This window comes from Planococcus citri, chromosome 5 (assembly GCF_950023065.1).
Source record: "Planococcus citri chromosome 5, ihPlaCitr1.1, whole genome shotgun sequence".
Lineage (NCBI taxonomy): Eukaryota > Metazoa > Arthropoda > Insecta > Hemiptera > Pseudococcidae > Planococcus > Planococcus citri.
Genome location: NC_088681.1, coordinates 59,855,372 through 59,872,993, shown reverse-complemented (window position 1 = coordinate 59,872,993; position 17,622 = coordinate 59,855,372). Strand labels below are relative to the sequence as shown.

At 34.7% G+C, this 17,622-nt stretch overlaps 1 protein-coding gene across 2 annotated transcripts in view; it reads left to right on the top strand.

Moving 5' to 3' along the window:
• Nucleotides 1-15,051, top strand: part of LOC135846862 (protein O-mannosyl-transferase Tmtc2-like) — a 68,644-nt gene extending 53,593 nt beyond the window's left edge. For both annotated transcript variants that reach the window (XM_065366205.1, XM_065366206.1), the window contains exons 6-10: nt 6,364-6,449; nt 6,581-6,825; nt 7,818-7,955; nt 12,672-12,929; nt 14,373-15,051. In XM_065366205.1, coding sequence (XP_065222277.1) covers nt 6,364-6,449; nt 6,581-6,825; nt 7,818-7,955; nt 12,672-12,929; nt 14,373-14,567 — 922 coding nt within the window. In that variant the 3' untranslated portion in view covers nt 14,568-15,051. The remainder of the gene's footprint in view (nt 1-6,363; nt 6,450-6,580; nt 6,826-7,817; nt 7,956-12,671; nt 12,930-14,372) is intronic.
• Nucleotides 15,052-17,622: the final 2,571 nt, after the last annotated feature.

Sequence of the window (17,622 nt, the reverse complement as noted above, 5' to 3'; positions counted from 1 at the left end):
AATTCGATGAAATACTGTTAAAATATTATAATTTTTAAAAATTTGTTAGATGCTCCAGAACTTCTCTAATAACGTAAGCTGCGTTGAATATTTTTTTCTGAAGGGAGGAGGGGGAAGGTTCCAAAAATTTAATTAATACTTACCTAATCCACAATTTTTAGTTCATTTCTCCCTTTCTCACCTCTAAATGTTTCCAGATTATTCATTTTTTTATTTTTTTCACCGATAAAAAAATTATCGAATTGAACAAGTTTTCGCTTTTTTTTTTTTGCATAAATTCTATAAAAGAAGCTCTTGTGACGTAAAAATTATTTTTTGTAGTTCATATTTTAAGTATTTTTGGTTTTTGTAGGATCATAGAGTAACAAAATGTAAAAAAAATGATTAAAAAACTGATTTTCAAAACTTTGGAAGCATTTAGATTTCCCCTTCTGTATTATTCTTGAGATGCTCCAATCTCAAATAAGTAAATTATATTTTTAAATTTAAAAATCAAAAAATTTTCAAATGAAGTGAATTTTTATTGTTTCTGAAAATTTTGGGGCCCATACCCACTCCCTTCCTCTTCCTATCTTGACCCACGTACTCTAAACTTGATTGAATTATTTTCAAACTTCTTCCTCTATTTCCTCCCCTCTCCCTCCCTCCCTCCCTCCCATATCAGCTTGTGTAAGGCCAAAATTATTTTCAACAGTTCGCATCTCCGATGTATTTTTTTACTCAACGATCCAAAAAGTCAGTGCAATATGGCAAAATGCATACAAAGAAGACTGAAACTTAGGTACTCATCATTGTCATTTTCCCGGGGTGGAGGGGGAGGGGGAAAATTGAACCTCTTTCTCGTGTTCCATTTGAGGTCAGAGTTAATTATTTTCCAAGGTTTGCTTCTGTAAAGTGGACAGTTAGTTTCAGAGCTAAGAAAGTCATTGACGACAAAACATTTTTCAATCAAATAAAAAATTCTTGATTTAGTTGAACTTTTGACATTTTAAAAAATATTGAAACACATCACAGGTCCTTCCTGTTATTTGCCCCTTGTCAAATGGGTCTCTCTCGATGCACACCTTAAATAAATCGTCATGTTCAAGGGTCAAAAAAGACAATAAAACCAAAACCTGTGAGTACATTTTATCAAGTTTTCATTGGTTTGTCCCAAAAAAGTCCCAATAAGTTTCAAAAATCAAAAAATAATTGAAATCCAATTTACCTACTCAAAAAGTTTTATTTTCTGCTTCAGGATTCTTCTGAATAATTCCTTTTTCAAAAAATGAATATTTTTTAACACCCTAAATAATATGGGCACCTTCCTATGGAGCCTCTCTCTTATTTCCTCTGAATAATTCTGACCAAAAATTAAATATCCTCAAAATAATCAATTTTAATTTCATACAAACTTCAATCTTACATTTTTTAAAAATTTTTTCAAGTGTTGAATGCTTCGAACAAGAGGACGAACACTGTTTGGAGGACCGAGGAAAGGGTTTATTTGAAAAGAGATTCATTTAGAAGAATTTAAACGCAGTCATGTGAAATTTTTAACACAAAAATGTTACCGACATAAATGTTTTATTCCATTTAGTAGATATTCATCTTTGGTAGGTTCCATTTAAGAGACAAGAAAACCAAAATTTTAGTGGGAACTGGAGAAAATTTCTTTTTGGAAAAATAATTATTTTGAAGTACATATTTTGAAGCAGGAAATGTGTAAGTTTTTGATAAATTAGATTTTTTTCAATTTCGAGAGGCTTCCTACACAAATTTTTATGAACTTTGAGCAAAAATCAAAAATTACGAATTATTTTCTCATAAAATCCGACAATTTCAAAAGGTATGGAGGGCAAGAAAAAAAGGAAACTTGAAAGTAAACTGTCATTCTTGAATTTATGAGAAATCTACTTACGTATGTATTAGTCCGGCATATGACAATAGGAGTAATTGCATCCCCTCCCGCCGATCCTCCGGGACAACTTTTTTCTTAAAGGGGACATTCTAAGGAACATTTTAAAGCAAACTTGTCCAAAAAAAAGTTGGCCTTACTTACAAAATGGCGGCCATTTTGATTGACAGGTCAGCCGAAATCGCAGATTTTGCGTTCCAACATAGGACTTGCACAAAATTTTTCAAACTTTACAAAGGTAAATCGAAAGATCATGCAAAAATTTATCACCTGTCAAAATTTCAAGTGCTTAAGTGCGTTTTTCGATTTTTGGTGAATTTTTGAAAATCAAATTGAGGCCAAAAATGAGGGAAAAATCAAAATTTTACCAAATTGACCAAGAAACCTGAAATTTGGGATATGCCCTATTTTCAACATGCCAAATCGATTGGAAACTGTTTCAACCCGTTTTAAGCAGTTCTGGAGCCTCCAGCAGATTTTTGAAACTCGAAATTTCTACAAAATTTCATCAAAAATGGAGTTGGATAACCGAAATCTACTCTGCAAACTAATTTCAATACGCTACGAAGTCAACTGGAGGGAGATTTCAAGTTGTTTTGGAGCCTCCATCGATTTTTTGAAAATTACTGGAGCCTCCAGCAGATTTTTTAAACTTTAAACTTTTACAAAATTTCATCAAACGGAGATGGAAAGTCGAAATTAATTCAGCAAACTAATTTCAATACGTTACGAAGTCGACTGCTGGTGGATTTCAAGTCGTTTTGGAGCTTCCAGCGACTTTTTGAAAGGTCGTATGGCGTTTTTTGGAAAATTGAAATTTCCAAAAAGTAGCTGGAAGCTTCAAAACCATTTGAAACCACAATGTATTCGACTTCATATCGCATTGAAATTAGTTTGCGAAGTAAATTTCAGCTTGCCAACTCCATTTGGTAAAATGTTGCAGGAATTTCAAGTTTCACAAATCTACTAGAGGCTCCAGTAATTTTCAAAAAGTCGCTGGAGGCCCCAAAATGACTTGAACTCAACTGAAGTCGTCTTCAGAGGGTGTTAAAATTGAAGTGTAGAGTAAATTTCAGCTTTCCATCTCCATTTTTGATGAAATTTTGTAAAAGTTCAAAGTTTAAAAAATCTGCTTGAAGCTCCAGTAATTTTCAAAAAATCGCTGGAGGCTCCGAAACGACTTGAAATTCACTTGCAGTACTTCGTAGTGCATCGAAATCAGTTTGCAGAATAAATTTCAGCTTTCCAACTCCATTTTGATGAAATTTCGAGTTTCAAAAATCTACTGAAGGCTCCAGAACTGGACAAACACTGTTTGGAGGACCGAGGAACGTGTTTTCTTGAAAAGAGATTCATTTAGAAAAATTTAGATACAGACATGTGAAAGAAGGAGGGTCATTATGGGCATTTTCGTGCCCCTCGCTACTTCGAGACTTGAATGGCCTTTTCTTATAGGGAATGGTCCCTAGTATTAATATTAGGCGATATTTTTCCAGAAAAGCCCATAGGGGGGCTGTGGGGTGGCCCCAAAGTCGAAAATTTCAAAAAATTTTAGAACCACTGCTCGAAAATGTAAAAAATTAAAAGTAGCGAATATATGTTGCTTTAAGGGTAAGCAATGCGGCACGTAACGCTTTTTTCATTTTTGACCTTTTTAGGGGTTGTGGTGGGGGTATTTCTATTTTTGAAAATTTTGGAACCCCCTTTTTTGACCCTTCCCGTCGAGCCACCCTAATGCCCTTTTCATGGTTTATTGCTACTAGTAGTAAGTTCAATTGATATCATTTGCAACCCCCTCACCAACTTGGCTCATATCGAAAAATTCAATTTTTGACTTTTTTTTGAGGTCCATATTTTGGGAAACCATGAAAAGCTATCGAGGTCCGGTTTGCGGCAAATATGTTGCATTTTACTTCTTAATCGACTGGCATGCTTGAATTTTTATTTCAAGTCAATTTTTGACCTCATTGTTGCAGATCACTTTTGGGGGTGGCGAACTTTGAGAACCCCTGAAAAAAGTTCTACATAAAGGCTATAGACGCCTAAGAGGGGTGAAATGGTCACCGAAATTGTTCGAGTTGATATTAGTATGGAAGGTACCATAGGTACCATTGAGAAACTTCCGCGTGGAAAATTTCATATCCACACCCTCTCCCCTTTTTGGAGAGCCCACCTTTTCTGAAACTTCAATAACACTTTTCTCAGCCTAATTCCAACCGATTTTGAAAATTTTTCAGTATGTTATGTATATCCTCATTAGGTATCCCCACAAAAATTTTCAACCCCCTACCCCCATATTTACCCTTCAAAATGGTGTAAAAATGTGTCATAGGGAGGGTTGGGGGTAAAATGGGAATTTTAGGGAAAATAACTAAGAATTAATGAGTAGGGTATAGTTTTTCTTATGATTCGATACCGCTGAGCACGGATATGACGTCAGATTTTTTGCTACACTCATCTACAGAGTACTTGGCCGCCTCAATTTTTATTATTGTTAAAAAGCATAAAATAAGTTGAAATACGCCATTTTGAAGGGTAAATATAAGGGGAGGGGGTTGAAAATTCTTGTGGGGATACCTAATAAGGATATACATAACATACTGAAAAATTTTCAAAATCGGTTGGAATGGGGCTGAGGAAAGTGTTATTGAAGTTTCAGAACTCTTGCCGGAAATGCTATGCCTGTTGTTAAAACACTACTTTTTTTGATAAAATCAGCCAAAATGACTAAATTGTATTAAAATATCGCATTCGCATATTATATTGGTTAAACCCATGTATTTAAGACCATTTCAGCTCAAAGTTTGAAAAAATTCACTTTAGAACTTTTTTCAGGGGTTCTCAAAGTTCGCCACCCCCAAAAGTGATCTGCAACAATGAGGTCAAAAATTGACTTGAAATAAAAATTCAAGCATGCCAGTCGATTAAGAAGTAAAATGCAACATATTTGCCGCAAACCGGACCTCGATAGCTTTTCATGGTTTCCCAAAATATGGACCTCAAAAAAAAGTCAAAAATTGAATTTTTCGATATGAGCCAAGTTGGTGAGGGGGTTGCAAATGATATCAATTGAACTTACTACTAGTAGCAATAAACCATGAAAAGGGCATTAGGGTGGCTCGACGGGAAGGGTCAAAAAAGGGGGTTCCAAAATTTTCAAAAATAGAAATACCCCCACCACAACCCCTAAAAAGGTCAAAAATGAAAAAAGCGTTACGTGCCGCATTGCTTACCCTTAAAGCAACATATATTCGCTACTTTTAATTTTTTACATTTTCGAGCAGTGGTTCTAAAATTTTTTGAAATTTTCGACTTTGGGGCCACCCCACAGCCCCCCTATGGGCTTTTCTGGAAAAATATCGCCTAATATTAATACGAGGGACCATTCCCTATAAGAAAAGGCCATTCAAGTCTCGAAGTAGCGAGGGGCACGAAAATGGCCATAATGACCCTCCTTCTTTTCAAAAACAATTTACCAACATTTGTTTTATTTCATTTGATGTTCATCTTTGGGAGGTTCTATTTAAGAGATAAGAAAACCAAAACATCGTCAGGAACTGAAGAAGATTTCTTTCCGAAAAAATTATTATTTTGAAGTATTCTGAAGCAGGAAATGTGAAAGGTTTTGATAAATTAGATTTTTTTTTCAATTTCGAGAAGCTTCCTACACAACTTTTTATGAGATTTGAACAAACATCAAAAATTATGAATCACTTTGTCATAAAATCCGACAACTTTAGAAGGTTGGAGGGCAAGATACATAAAAAGCGAAACTTGAAAGTAAACTGTTATTTTTTGAATTTATGAGAAATCTTCTTATGCTGAAAGAAATCTGTCGGTTTGATCGGCTTTCCCAAAATTCCCATATGTTATTAAGTATGCGGTACTCCAAAAAAAAATTTCCCAATTCAAGAGCCGCCCTTACAATTTGACCCAATATTCCACCTGCTTATAAATCGAGAAAAAAAATACGGTTATATTTTGTACTGCGCATAAATTTCGTCTTTATTGTATCTTGACTTTGAATATCGAATTCGTCTTCATCGCGTACACAGATGGGTAAAGATAAGAAAGACAAAACACCTGTTTAAACGGGTGGGCACGCGCGTTGGGCCTATTATCGTCGGTGTCGAGTTTATCGCAAAGGATGACTCATCGTCACCTAACGCTCTTGTCATTTAATCGCAAAAGAATGTGTCTGCGAATTTGTCATCGTTATTCAACCTGTTCATGTCTTCTCTTCATGGCAGTATTCGTTCGTATTTCGTGTTTGTAGTATGTCTAGTATTGCGTTTGGATTCGGATATTCAAGCGATTAAAATGATAGTTCGAGTAAATTAACGTTGTAGAGTATTTTTTTCGGTTTACGATCGTATAATGTACTAGTATTTTAGCGTTTTTCATTTATTTTCGTTCGACATGATAAAATATTCTGACCGGTGAACGTATTTTTTTCAATGTTTTAGAGCTTCGTTGTTGGAAGAAACGAGTCGTCAGGAGGAAGCCATCGTTAGATACAATGCTGCCATCAAGTATCGACCTTCCCTTATCAGTAAGATTAATCATCACCATTTTCTATTTAATTATGCGTTTGTTTAATTGTCTTTTTGATGTTCATTTTGTACTTATAATGCTAAATATGCCTCAACAGTAGTATAATTTTCGTGTAATTTGTTCGCTTAGACGCTTATCTCAGACTGGGTCAACTTTTGACAGCCACTGGGCGCGATTTCGAAGCAATTGCTATCCTAACGAAAGGCCTCAAAGTAGACATATCGCATTCGAAAGACGTAAAGGTGAACGAATTGGCTCGTATCGAGAGCTTGATAAAATTGGCTTCCATTTACGTCGAAGGAGACGATCTCATACAAGGATTAACCACATACGTCGAAGCAGTCGCCACAGCACCGTCGTACTATAAACCACAGGTATGCTTCGTCTTCTTCCGTCGTCGATAAATTCGCCAAACCAGGAAGGGTGAGAAAGAAAAAGCATGGGAGTCTGTTTAATGAAATACACACTCTCACGTCTACGAGAGTACATATATAGGTATTTAACCTGGTTTGAAAGAAAGTCAGTATATAATAAGTAAGTAACTTGGGTACCTATGTGTGAGATGAAAAGCGAGAGCTGAAGTGGCAGTTACTTACATAAGATGAAGAAGTAGAGAGAGGAACGAAGCTGGAAAGATTTGGTGTGTGCATAAGGCAGCGTAGGTTCAGTTCAAAAGCTGGAGCTGGAGGTGGAGGAGAAGGACGCGACGACGATGATTAATGAGAAATGACGGTCTCGACAGGGTATATGTTGGAGAGAAGAACAAGAGTATATACAACGATGAGAAATTACGCGCGTTGTTGAAAACGACAGCTTTTTTTAGTTCCGGTCTCTCGGGCTCGGGGTGGTTTAATTCGAGCAGAAAATCGGCTTCCCTTTTCCCGATGATGCTGTGCGATGCGATGTACTGTACTGTGCTATACGAAAGAGGAAAAAGAGGTGAAAATTTAATAAAATTTTCCCGACGATTGCTCTTTCACTTTTTTTCTGATTGTGCGTGCCGTGTGATGGTGTATGAGGATGGGGAGGGGAGCGGTGGAAAGTTATTATGATGAAAAGAGGAAGTAGGTACGTGGATCGTATGTCAACTCGATTCGCGGATCGTATTTTTCAAAAATGTACATACAAACTGGAAGCATCGCGTAGGAAGAATGTGTCGTCGTTTGTCGAGTTTCGACTTTCGAGAGGGGAAATTGAAAATTAATTTTTCCTCGAGTGTACCTGGTGGTGTAGTTTGAAATCGAAGGGGGATGAGGTCCTGGAAATGATTCGGAGTTAGTTGTATCGTATTTCGTTCGTTTATATAGTTGTAATTTTGTCGAGTAGATATAAGACGTTAAAGTTGGAATGGTTTTATTTTGTACAGGCGTTGTTTGTTTATATTGGAGAGACTCTTGTGAAAATGAAGAATTACGAAGATGCTGATAAATGGTACCAGTATATCACCGGAGATCAACCTGGTATCCGGCCGAAGGAGATCATCGGATTGAAATCGTTTACAAATGTGAGTTTGAGCAGAATTTACTTTGAGGTTTTTTTTTCAAAATATCATTTTTTGTTTCAATTGTACCTCAAAATTTGAATTTTTGGGGATTTTTAGTAAATGAATCGTTTCTCCCGGTCGTATAGAACGAATCGTTCGTGAACAATTTATAAAAAATATGATTTTTCGTTTTAATGTAATTGAAATTCGAATTTTTGAGACTTGGTCTAAAAATGATTCGTTTTCTCCAACCATGTCGAGTGAATCGTTCGTGAACGATTTGCATTTTGTTTTGCTTCAAATGTCTCAAATTAATCAAATTTGAATTTTAAGCCTGTGTCGAAAGAAGAATGGTTCTTACCAGCTACCTCAAGTGAATCGTTCGCGAATGATTCGATAAAAAATCAATTTTTTGGTTCAAATTTGAATTTTTGAGCCATTTATTGAATGATGAATCGTTCTTCTCAATCGTATCAGTACATCGTTCGTGAACAATTTGCAAAAATATAATTTTTCGTTTCAATGCATTTGAAATTTGAATTTTTGAACTTTTGTCGAAAAATGATTCGTTTTTTCCAACCATGTCGAGTGAATCGTTCGTGAACGATTTGGATTTATTTTGCTTCAAATATCTCAAATTGATCAAATAATTTGAATTTCAAGTCTGTGTCGAAAGATGAATCGTTTTCATCAGCTACATCAAGTGAATCGTTCGCGAATGATTCGATGAAAAATCAATTTTTTGGTTCAAATGTGAATTTTTGAGCCTTTATTGATTGATGAATCGTTTTTCTCAATCGTATCAGTGAATCGTTCGTGAACAATTTGCAAAAATATGATTTTTCGTTTCAATGCATTTGAAATTTGAATTTTTCAACTTTTGTCGAAAAATGATTCGTTTTTTCCAACCTGTCGAGTGAATCGTTCGTGAACGATTTGCATTTTTTTGCTCCAAATATCTGAAATTAATCAAATTTGAATTTTAAGCCTGTGTCAAAAGATGAATGGTTTTTACCAGCTACCTCAAGTGAATCGTTCGCGAATGATTCGACAAAAAATCAATTTTTTGGTTCAAATTTGAATTTTTGAGCCAATCGTTTCTCTCTATCGTATCAACTATCAAGTGACTCGTTCGTGAACAATTTTTCGAGAACAAAGAATAATTTTTCGTTTCAAATATCTCAAGTCTAATTTTCTGAGTCTTTGTTGAGTGTTGGGCGAATTTTTTTTTAAACCATATTGAGCGAGTCGTTCGTGAACGATTTCCACGGTTTGCAGTAATCAGAAAATAATCTATATTTTCAATTTTACCTCAAAAGTCAAAATTTGAATTTTGAAGTTTTTTAAAGAAATGAATCGTTTTCCCCAGCCATATCAAATGAATCGTTCGTGACCGATTTTCAAAAAAAAAAACACACTAATCTTAACTTGATTAATAGATTTAAATTTTTGAGTCTTTGTTGACTTTTGACAGATTGAATCATTTTTTTTCAACTGTAAATGAATCGTTTGCGAACGACTTGCATTTGTTTTCGACTCGTGTAACGAGCTCGTTTGTTCGGTCGTGAACGATTTCTTGAAAAGCTCCCAATAATTTAATATTGTGAGAAAAAAAGGAAATAGTTGTTGGGTTAATGTTATCGAACGCGAATCGTTCGCGAACGATTCATATTGTCAATGCTCTTTCCGATGTCGTTCACGAACGATTCATGTTTTGATATTCATACCTATATGTATGTAGGTACTTGATCTTTTGTTGAGAGTAGAGTAGCGAGTTTTAAATAGATTCTGCACGAATCTTATGAGCTTGATACTTTTCCGAAAGAATCGTTCGCGAACGACGTGACAAATGAACGGTTTTTTGAAGTACGAATATTATCCTATTAAAAGAAATCAAATTTTTGAATAACGATTGAGTAATGAAAATGGGTTTGGAACGAATCGCCGGACGAGTCATTCGACTTGAGAGTCAGTCGTTCGCGAATGATTCGGATTTTCCTTTTTTTTTTTAAGATAAATGGCTGGTAGTGATTTGAATAAATTTGGTCTTTTTTTGTTTGTTGAATAAAAAATTCTTTCGTTCGCGAACGATTCAGATAATTGAACCTATGTGGAATAGAAATCTCATTAATTTGCAAACGATTCAAATGATTATGGTACTTTTTAATTTTATAATGTTTCCTCTCCTGTTACTGATTGAATCATTTATGAACGATTTGTTCATAATTACGTACTTTGAAAATGTCTATTCTAGTAATTCATCCACGAATGATTTGGTATTTTGTTCACGAACGATTTTATTCAATTTTGATTCAAATTGTATGATTCAATTTTGATTTTCCTGTTGTGATGGGTTTTTGAACGTCAGAATTTGATTGAATCGTTCGTGAACGACTGTACAATATTTCCAGAAAAAATACCTACTTCGAGCAGAACATTTGAAGAAGACGTTCATGAACGATTCAGTTCATCTTAAAAAAAATTGGGCTACGAACGATTCGTGTTAATGAGAAATGGCAATTGAATCATTTGCGAACTATTAAACTGTTTGTTTTGTACCTGTTGTGGAATGAATCACTTGAACTATGAATTTCAAAAGTTTATTTGCGAAAATCAAAATGCAAACTTCTAAAATTATGGACGATTTTAATTGAATTGATCGTGATGTAAGTATTTCGTTCGTGAACGATTCTGATTCTTCATGACACGATGGTTTTCATCTTTCTTGTAAATTCTCGCAATTTCATTGAATCTTCAGTAAAAGACATCTACACAAAAGAAAATCGTCTCAGAATGGATATTTTGAGCAAGAAATGCCAAGTCGTTCGCGAATGATTCAGTCTGACCGTAGTTTACTTATATACTGAGAATGAAGTGCATTTTATTTTGATTTTCGGTACAATAATAAATTGTTCACGAACGATTCCATTTGCAATAGCAACAAGTGAATCGTTCGCGAACGATTTGTTCAAATATTGTGGCAATGAATCAATTGAGCGATAAATTTTGAAATTCCATTTGGGAAAATTAATTCGATGTGCATTTGTGAAATGTTTCTCGTTCTCGAACGATTCGATTGAATTTTGGTTCAAATGAATGATTCGTTCGCGAACGATTTGTCACATTGAAGTCGAATTGTTTCATTCGTGAAGAATTCGTCGTGAAGTGTCACCAATCGAATCGTTCACGAACGACGTGTATTACAGGAACATCTCCTGAATCATTTGGACGAAAATCAGAGGAAACATTTTTTTCGTTCGCGAACGACTTTCTAAAAAGAACGAATCGTTTGAACGAAATATTCGAAAAAATTCATTCGCGAACGCTGGCGTGCTCGATTATAGGCATATTATTGCTGTTGCCATTGCTATTGTTCTGGTTAGACTCTATTGAACGTCTATTTCATTGACTGAATCTTTCACGAACGACTTGTCCTTGATGACTCATAAATGCGCTTTTGACTTTGAACAATTGGATTGAAGTTTGAGTCGGATAAGTGGTACATATATCTTCTCAGTTTTCAATTCATCACGTCAAATTCTCACTTCCTTGATTATCATGATCTGATCGAGTCGTTCGCGAACGATTCATCCGAAAGGTACTTTTGAAAGACGAAATTTTTTAGAAATTCATTCGCGATCATCGAGCATCGATCAATGCTTGGTTGTTCCCGTTCTTCTAATTCAACCCTATCGCATTTCGATCTCACTGATAGAATCGTTCGCGAACGACTTGCTCGTGAATCATAAATGTTTTGATCTTGTACGATTTTATTGAATTTCAAGTCGGAAACGTCGTTTTGGTAAACGATCCATGATGTTGAAATCCTGGTCATTGGAATCTGATTCTGATTAATCGTTCGCGAACGATTCATTCGAAAGTGCTCGACTGTTTCACTCCTTGACTGTTTGATGTGGAATAAAATGTATGAAAAATTCATTCATCAATGCTCGATCTAGTAAGCTATATTTTCGTTTTCGTTTCAGTTCAGTTCGATTTGTTCCATTAAAATTTAATTCATATTTCGATTTCACCCATCAAATCGTTCGCGAACGACTTGTCCTTAACTTGTGACTATTTTGATCTCGGACGATTCGACAGAATTTGGAGTCTGAAACAGTTTATTACTTAGTTGACGATTAATACCTCGACGCTGAATTTCCAGTCATTGGAATCTGACCTAATCGTTCGCGAACGATTTATGCAAGAGGGCTTTGTACGGAACGAAATACTCAAGAAACTCATTCACGAACATCGATCAAGAGCTCTATACCTTGTTATTGTGTTTTTTTCTCCTTAATTCTAATTCGACTCTATTGAACTTCGATTTCGTTGATCGAATCGTTCGCGAACGACTTATCCATGACTCGTATGAATATTTTGATCTCGAACGATTCGATTGAATTTTCAATTGGAAACATATTTTTGGTGAAGGATTCATGACATAATAATTTCCCAGTCATGAGAATCATATCGAATCATTCGCGAACGACTGATTCAAATATGTTAGGGAGTTTGAGTTATTCCTTCGATTTCGAATGAAAATTATTTTTTTTAAAAACTATTCAATAACGATTTGATCACTCGTAGATTCGCCAAAAATTATTTTTTTTCGCGTTGAACGAACTTTCGTGAGTTTCTCAATGAATCGATTCTTCGTTCGCGAACGATTCTTTTCAAAAAACGATACATTAGAATTAAAACCCTTAATTATTTTGCTCATTTTTTTTTCAACAGTGTACCAAATCGATGAAGAAAAAATGGATCAAAGCCATGGAAACGTTCAACTTCAAAGATCCTTCGCTATACCTGCAATACAGCCAGTTGCTAATCAACGATAACAAATACCGCAAAGCGGTCGACATATTGCGAAAAGTCCTCGAAGATAAACCCAACGATCACCAGCTGATGCTGAAAACCGCCCGAATCTGCAGATTGGCCGGATTCCTCGATGAAGCTGAACTCTATTTGAGGAAACTCGTCTTAATCAAACCGGTGAGTCGACGTTTCTCAATCAGAATCATATAGGACCATTTTACGAATACTTGTACACGTGTAGGTATCTGTATAAGAGTCTTTGAAACCGTAGAGCGAGGGTGTGGGTCTGCGTAAAATCCCAAAATATCTGAAGGAAGAACAAACAACGAGGCAAGAAGGTTCAGGGACGTCGACCGCGACGCAAAAACGTGAAAATGAAAACAAAAGGGGTTCCAAAAGACCCAGCTAATTTGGATGAGAAAAATTCCCCAGTCGAACATCTGTTAACGTCTGTTCTCTCTTCATCTCCTTTGGTAGTTTACGTTTAATTATTATTTTTTTTCACAAATACCAACTTCGTATAACCTCCTGTTCTTGTTTTTCGCGAATGGTACATGAATTAATTTTTCTTCGAGGCGAAATGAAATAAATTACGAGGCACTCGTTGGTTGCTCGCTTCTGAATTTTGATACGAAAACAAGACCTACGACGACGCCAACACTGAAAAACACCACAGAAGACGACGTGTATTCGAATACGAACTGAAGAAAATAAGCTAAACTGTGTTTATTACATACTATATCGTGCTGTGTGGGTTTAGAAAGGGCAGAGAGAGGATTGAGGATTGAACGAAGTGAACGATATTCGTGGCTGGCTATAGTACGTCGTAGAGTCGATATTACGTATTAAAATTCCATCATCTCGAGACGAGACTATTGGTGAAGCTGAAATGATGCTGAACTGTGATGTCGTCTCGTCGGCATATGCTGTTGTGATGCTTCTTCCCTTCCCTTTTCCGCTAGCTGGCGGTTCTTGAGTCTTGATATTTTACTTACAAAACCGAACAGAGCGAAAGAAAGCTAACCCAAGGAAGAGATGGAAAGTAAAAAGCTGGATGTTGTTTTTGCATCGTCGACGAATAACGAAAAGCAACAGCAGGATGAGGAGGGGGAGGAGGAGATGGAGAGAAAATGGTACAAGAACGCGAAAAGTTATATAATTTCTAAAAACAATTGGACGACTCGAGGTTTGTACGTAATTAGGGTTTGATATTCCTCGTCTATAGTCCCTTCATCTTCATCATCATCATCATCGTCGTCGTCAAAAGTTTTTCCACTATACTTTCGAGTAGTACCAACTTAGCCTCGAGCGAATCGAGAAAATATACATGTAAACGCTTTTCGGCGAGGTAATTCAACTACAATAAAATAAACACCGGTGCTACGAGTTGAGTTCGCTAACTCGAAAATTGTGCGTTTAAAAACGAATTTACTTTACTGCATTTGGAATTTTGGATGTTGGGGGAAAGTTGTTGTTTGATGTTGGTCCGATGGCCTGGGGTGAAATATACGAGTACGTGCCGAGGCTGCGGTGACGACAGGTGTTGCATGGGCAAGTCTTACGTCAGAAAGGCCATTAAATCTAGATTTTTGATTTGTGTGTTTTGTATGTATGTTCCAGGACGCGAACAGTTTTCACGAATTAGCAGCTGTGCTGAAACTGGCCGGAAAAGCAGAAGAGGCTGTGGTCACGTTTAGATACGCGGAGCAGTTGAAATTGGCCGCTCAGAAATCGCTGGTGAGGCAGCAACAAGAGCAGCAGCAACAGCAGCAGCGTAATTGTGATACAAATGATACGGAAGATCGTAGGAATTAATGGAAATCTGATCCAGAGGATTATCGATGGGCTCCTATACGTACATCAAAAGGTATTGGAAATACCTACCTAGTGTTTGGATAGAGTATAAGGGTGATGGTGGTGTTGGGTTATTTTTTTTTCTCTTGTTTTATGGTACTTTTCTATATGTTTCTTTTTTTTCTCTATCTCTCTCACTGTCTCCTTTTCTATCTGTGGCCCTTTTTCTCACTCCTTCGTTTATGTACGTCTCTGTTTACCCGAATACTCGCATAATTTTACGTGTGTATTGAGGATATTGGTTATGGTTACGGTTATGGTTATTAATGGTTTGTTTTATTATTCGTTTTTTTTTCTTTTAAGAATATGAAAGACGATTTGAATGGTCTTTTTTTTGTTTTGATTGTTTGTGGATGCATACTTACCTATCTAATGTGCAATGTATCGAAGTGCATAGCATGTAGGTATTTGCTATTGCAATAAATATACGTGTTATGTGATGGTTTTTATTTTATTCTAACTGATGTGGTAACTGGTGATGGTATTTTTGGCGAAGGTGATGTACATTTGAGCCCAACGAGTGAGGCGAAATGCTTATAATATTACATAATGTATTACCTTGACGGCTTGACCTGCATTGAAATCATCTGTAATCGATGGATCACGATTAGGAAAAGGACTAGAACGACTTTTAACTCGAAAATATGCGGAACATTGTTGCATCACGATTTTTTATCATTTACAACAATAAGTGGCTTAGTTAAGGAACCTTGCCAGGATCAGCAGGGATCTTTATAATATGTTGGAAAGTGTCACAAAAAATACTTTCAACAATCTTGGCCAGAATTTGAAGTTTTTTAGCTGAGAAAATTAATTTTTCGATAGAAACTAAGAGAATGCAGTTTAGTTTATTTTTTTCAAAAAGCTTTGTTTTTGACAAATTTTGAATTGAAGTTGGAAAAATACAACTTGAATGGACTATGATGAGAAACTTTTTTTTCATGTATCCATAAGCTCAAGAAAATCGTTGAAAAATAAGGATTTCACGATAAAGATGAAGAAAGCTGGCCATGGAGATCACGAAATTTCTCGCCTGTGAAATGAGAGTTGTTGATTACTGATGTGATGGATTTGTTTCTGTAAAGCTTCGTTTTTGAAATTTTTTGAGTTCAATTACAAAATTCAAAAATTTTTAAAACGTTGAAAAATTATATTTTTTTGTTAAAGATGAACTGGAAAAAGTAGGTCTAAGTAAAATAGTAAAAACAAAAAATATTGATAAAAAAAAGACAAAGAAAACTGATCTAACGAAAAAAAAATTGAAATTCGTAGGTAAGTTTCGAATTTTTTGTAAATGTTGAAAAATTGATGTAAGTATTTTTTCTGTACAGAAAAAAAAGAGACCTGGAAAAGTGGGAAAGAACTGAAAAATGGAACAATCATTTTGAAAAAAAAAAAAAAAAAAAAAAAAAGAATAGAAAAATGAAGAAATCACTCAAAAAAGCTTGAAAAATGATGAAATCTAAAATTCAAAAAAATCCAAAAGATCTAACGGTTTGTTAATGGTTCAAAAATTTTATAAATTGATTGAAAAAGAGTTCGAAAAATTTTGAGGATAAAACAGACAAAAAATTATTTGTAAAAAAATAGCTATGCTTTAGTTTTTCAATACTAATTCAAAAAAATGAAAAAAAAAATGTCAACTTTCAAAATAAATTTTAAAATTTTTTGTGGCTAAAGAAACATTTGAAAATGTACGGAAAACACACGAAAAAAATGTTTCGAGGAAAAAAGAGACAAAAATACAGTTGAAAAATTACACCTACTTTTCAATATTGCAAGAAAATGAAAAAAACAATCGACAAAATGATTTTTGACTTTTTTTTAAACGCTAAAGAATCGGGTGTTTTTTTTTCTGCATCATAAAAGTAATTAATGAAATTTTATATCGTGAAAAAGCAGAAAAGTAAAATGATCTAAAAAAATGAATGAAATGAAAAAAAAATGAAAATTTACTTACACATAATAATAATAAACGTCTATGTGACTCAAAAACTCCTAAATTTTGTTAAGTACATTTAAAACTTTGTTTTCTTACTGAAGAAATTGTTTTGTTTTTTCTTTTACTGAAATGATCAAAAAATGAAACAATGACGAATCACTTTTCTCCAAGTGGAAAAAAGTACTTGAAATTTAAAAAATATGTAAGATATAAAAATTTTAAATTTTTGTTTAAAATTTCAAACTTTAATGAAGAAAAGTTTGAATAAAGTTTTGAAAATGACAATAATTGGCCAAAAAATAATTGAAAAATGAAATAATCAAGTAGGTACAAGTATTGTGAAAATGAGAAGAAGATAAATCAAATTACAAAATTTCATATCTATTCTTGAAATTCAAACGTGCTTTTTTTTGGGTTGAATATTCAAAAGCATAGCCATGATTAAAAGTATAAGTATTTCTCATTGAAAAAACTTCCTTCATTTTTTAATGTTTTTTTGTTTTTTGGAAAAATTGAAAAACTCCAGTTACCTACACTTTGTTTTAAGTTGAGTTACATACATTTCACTTGATATACATTGAGATTAAACTTAACCACTTCACCGATCTATTTTGGTACATACTTTCTTGAAAGAAAAAAATCATGAATTTTCGAAAATTTCTGCTGTAATTTTACTGTGAATTCTCTTCTTTATTTGAAAGTGAGTAAATAAATAATAATGGAAGCAAGAGCAACTGGTGATATCCCTAAAAGAAAACCTATAAGAACTGTCTAACATGGCGCCTGTTAATACGAATAATACTCGCCTTTTTTCTTTAATTCGTTCTTTTTCTAAAAAATTAAAATATTATCAACAATAATGATCACAGCAGCGCCATCTATAAAATTGCTTTCTAAATGTTAACTACAAGATAATGACTCGTAGGAGCTTTCAGATAGAGCTTTCGTTTCAATCGTCAAGTTGCCAAGTTCGTTCTAAGCTCTCCAGATGGAGGCATCGAATCGTTGAAGTCGTCGTTACGTTAACGTTATTCGACCCCAGTCGACGTACGTATAATAAGCATTTTTAGTAAT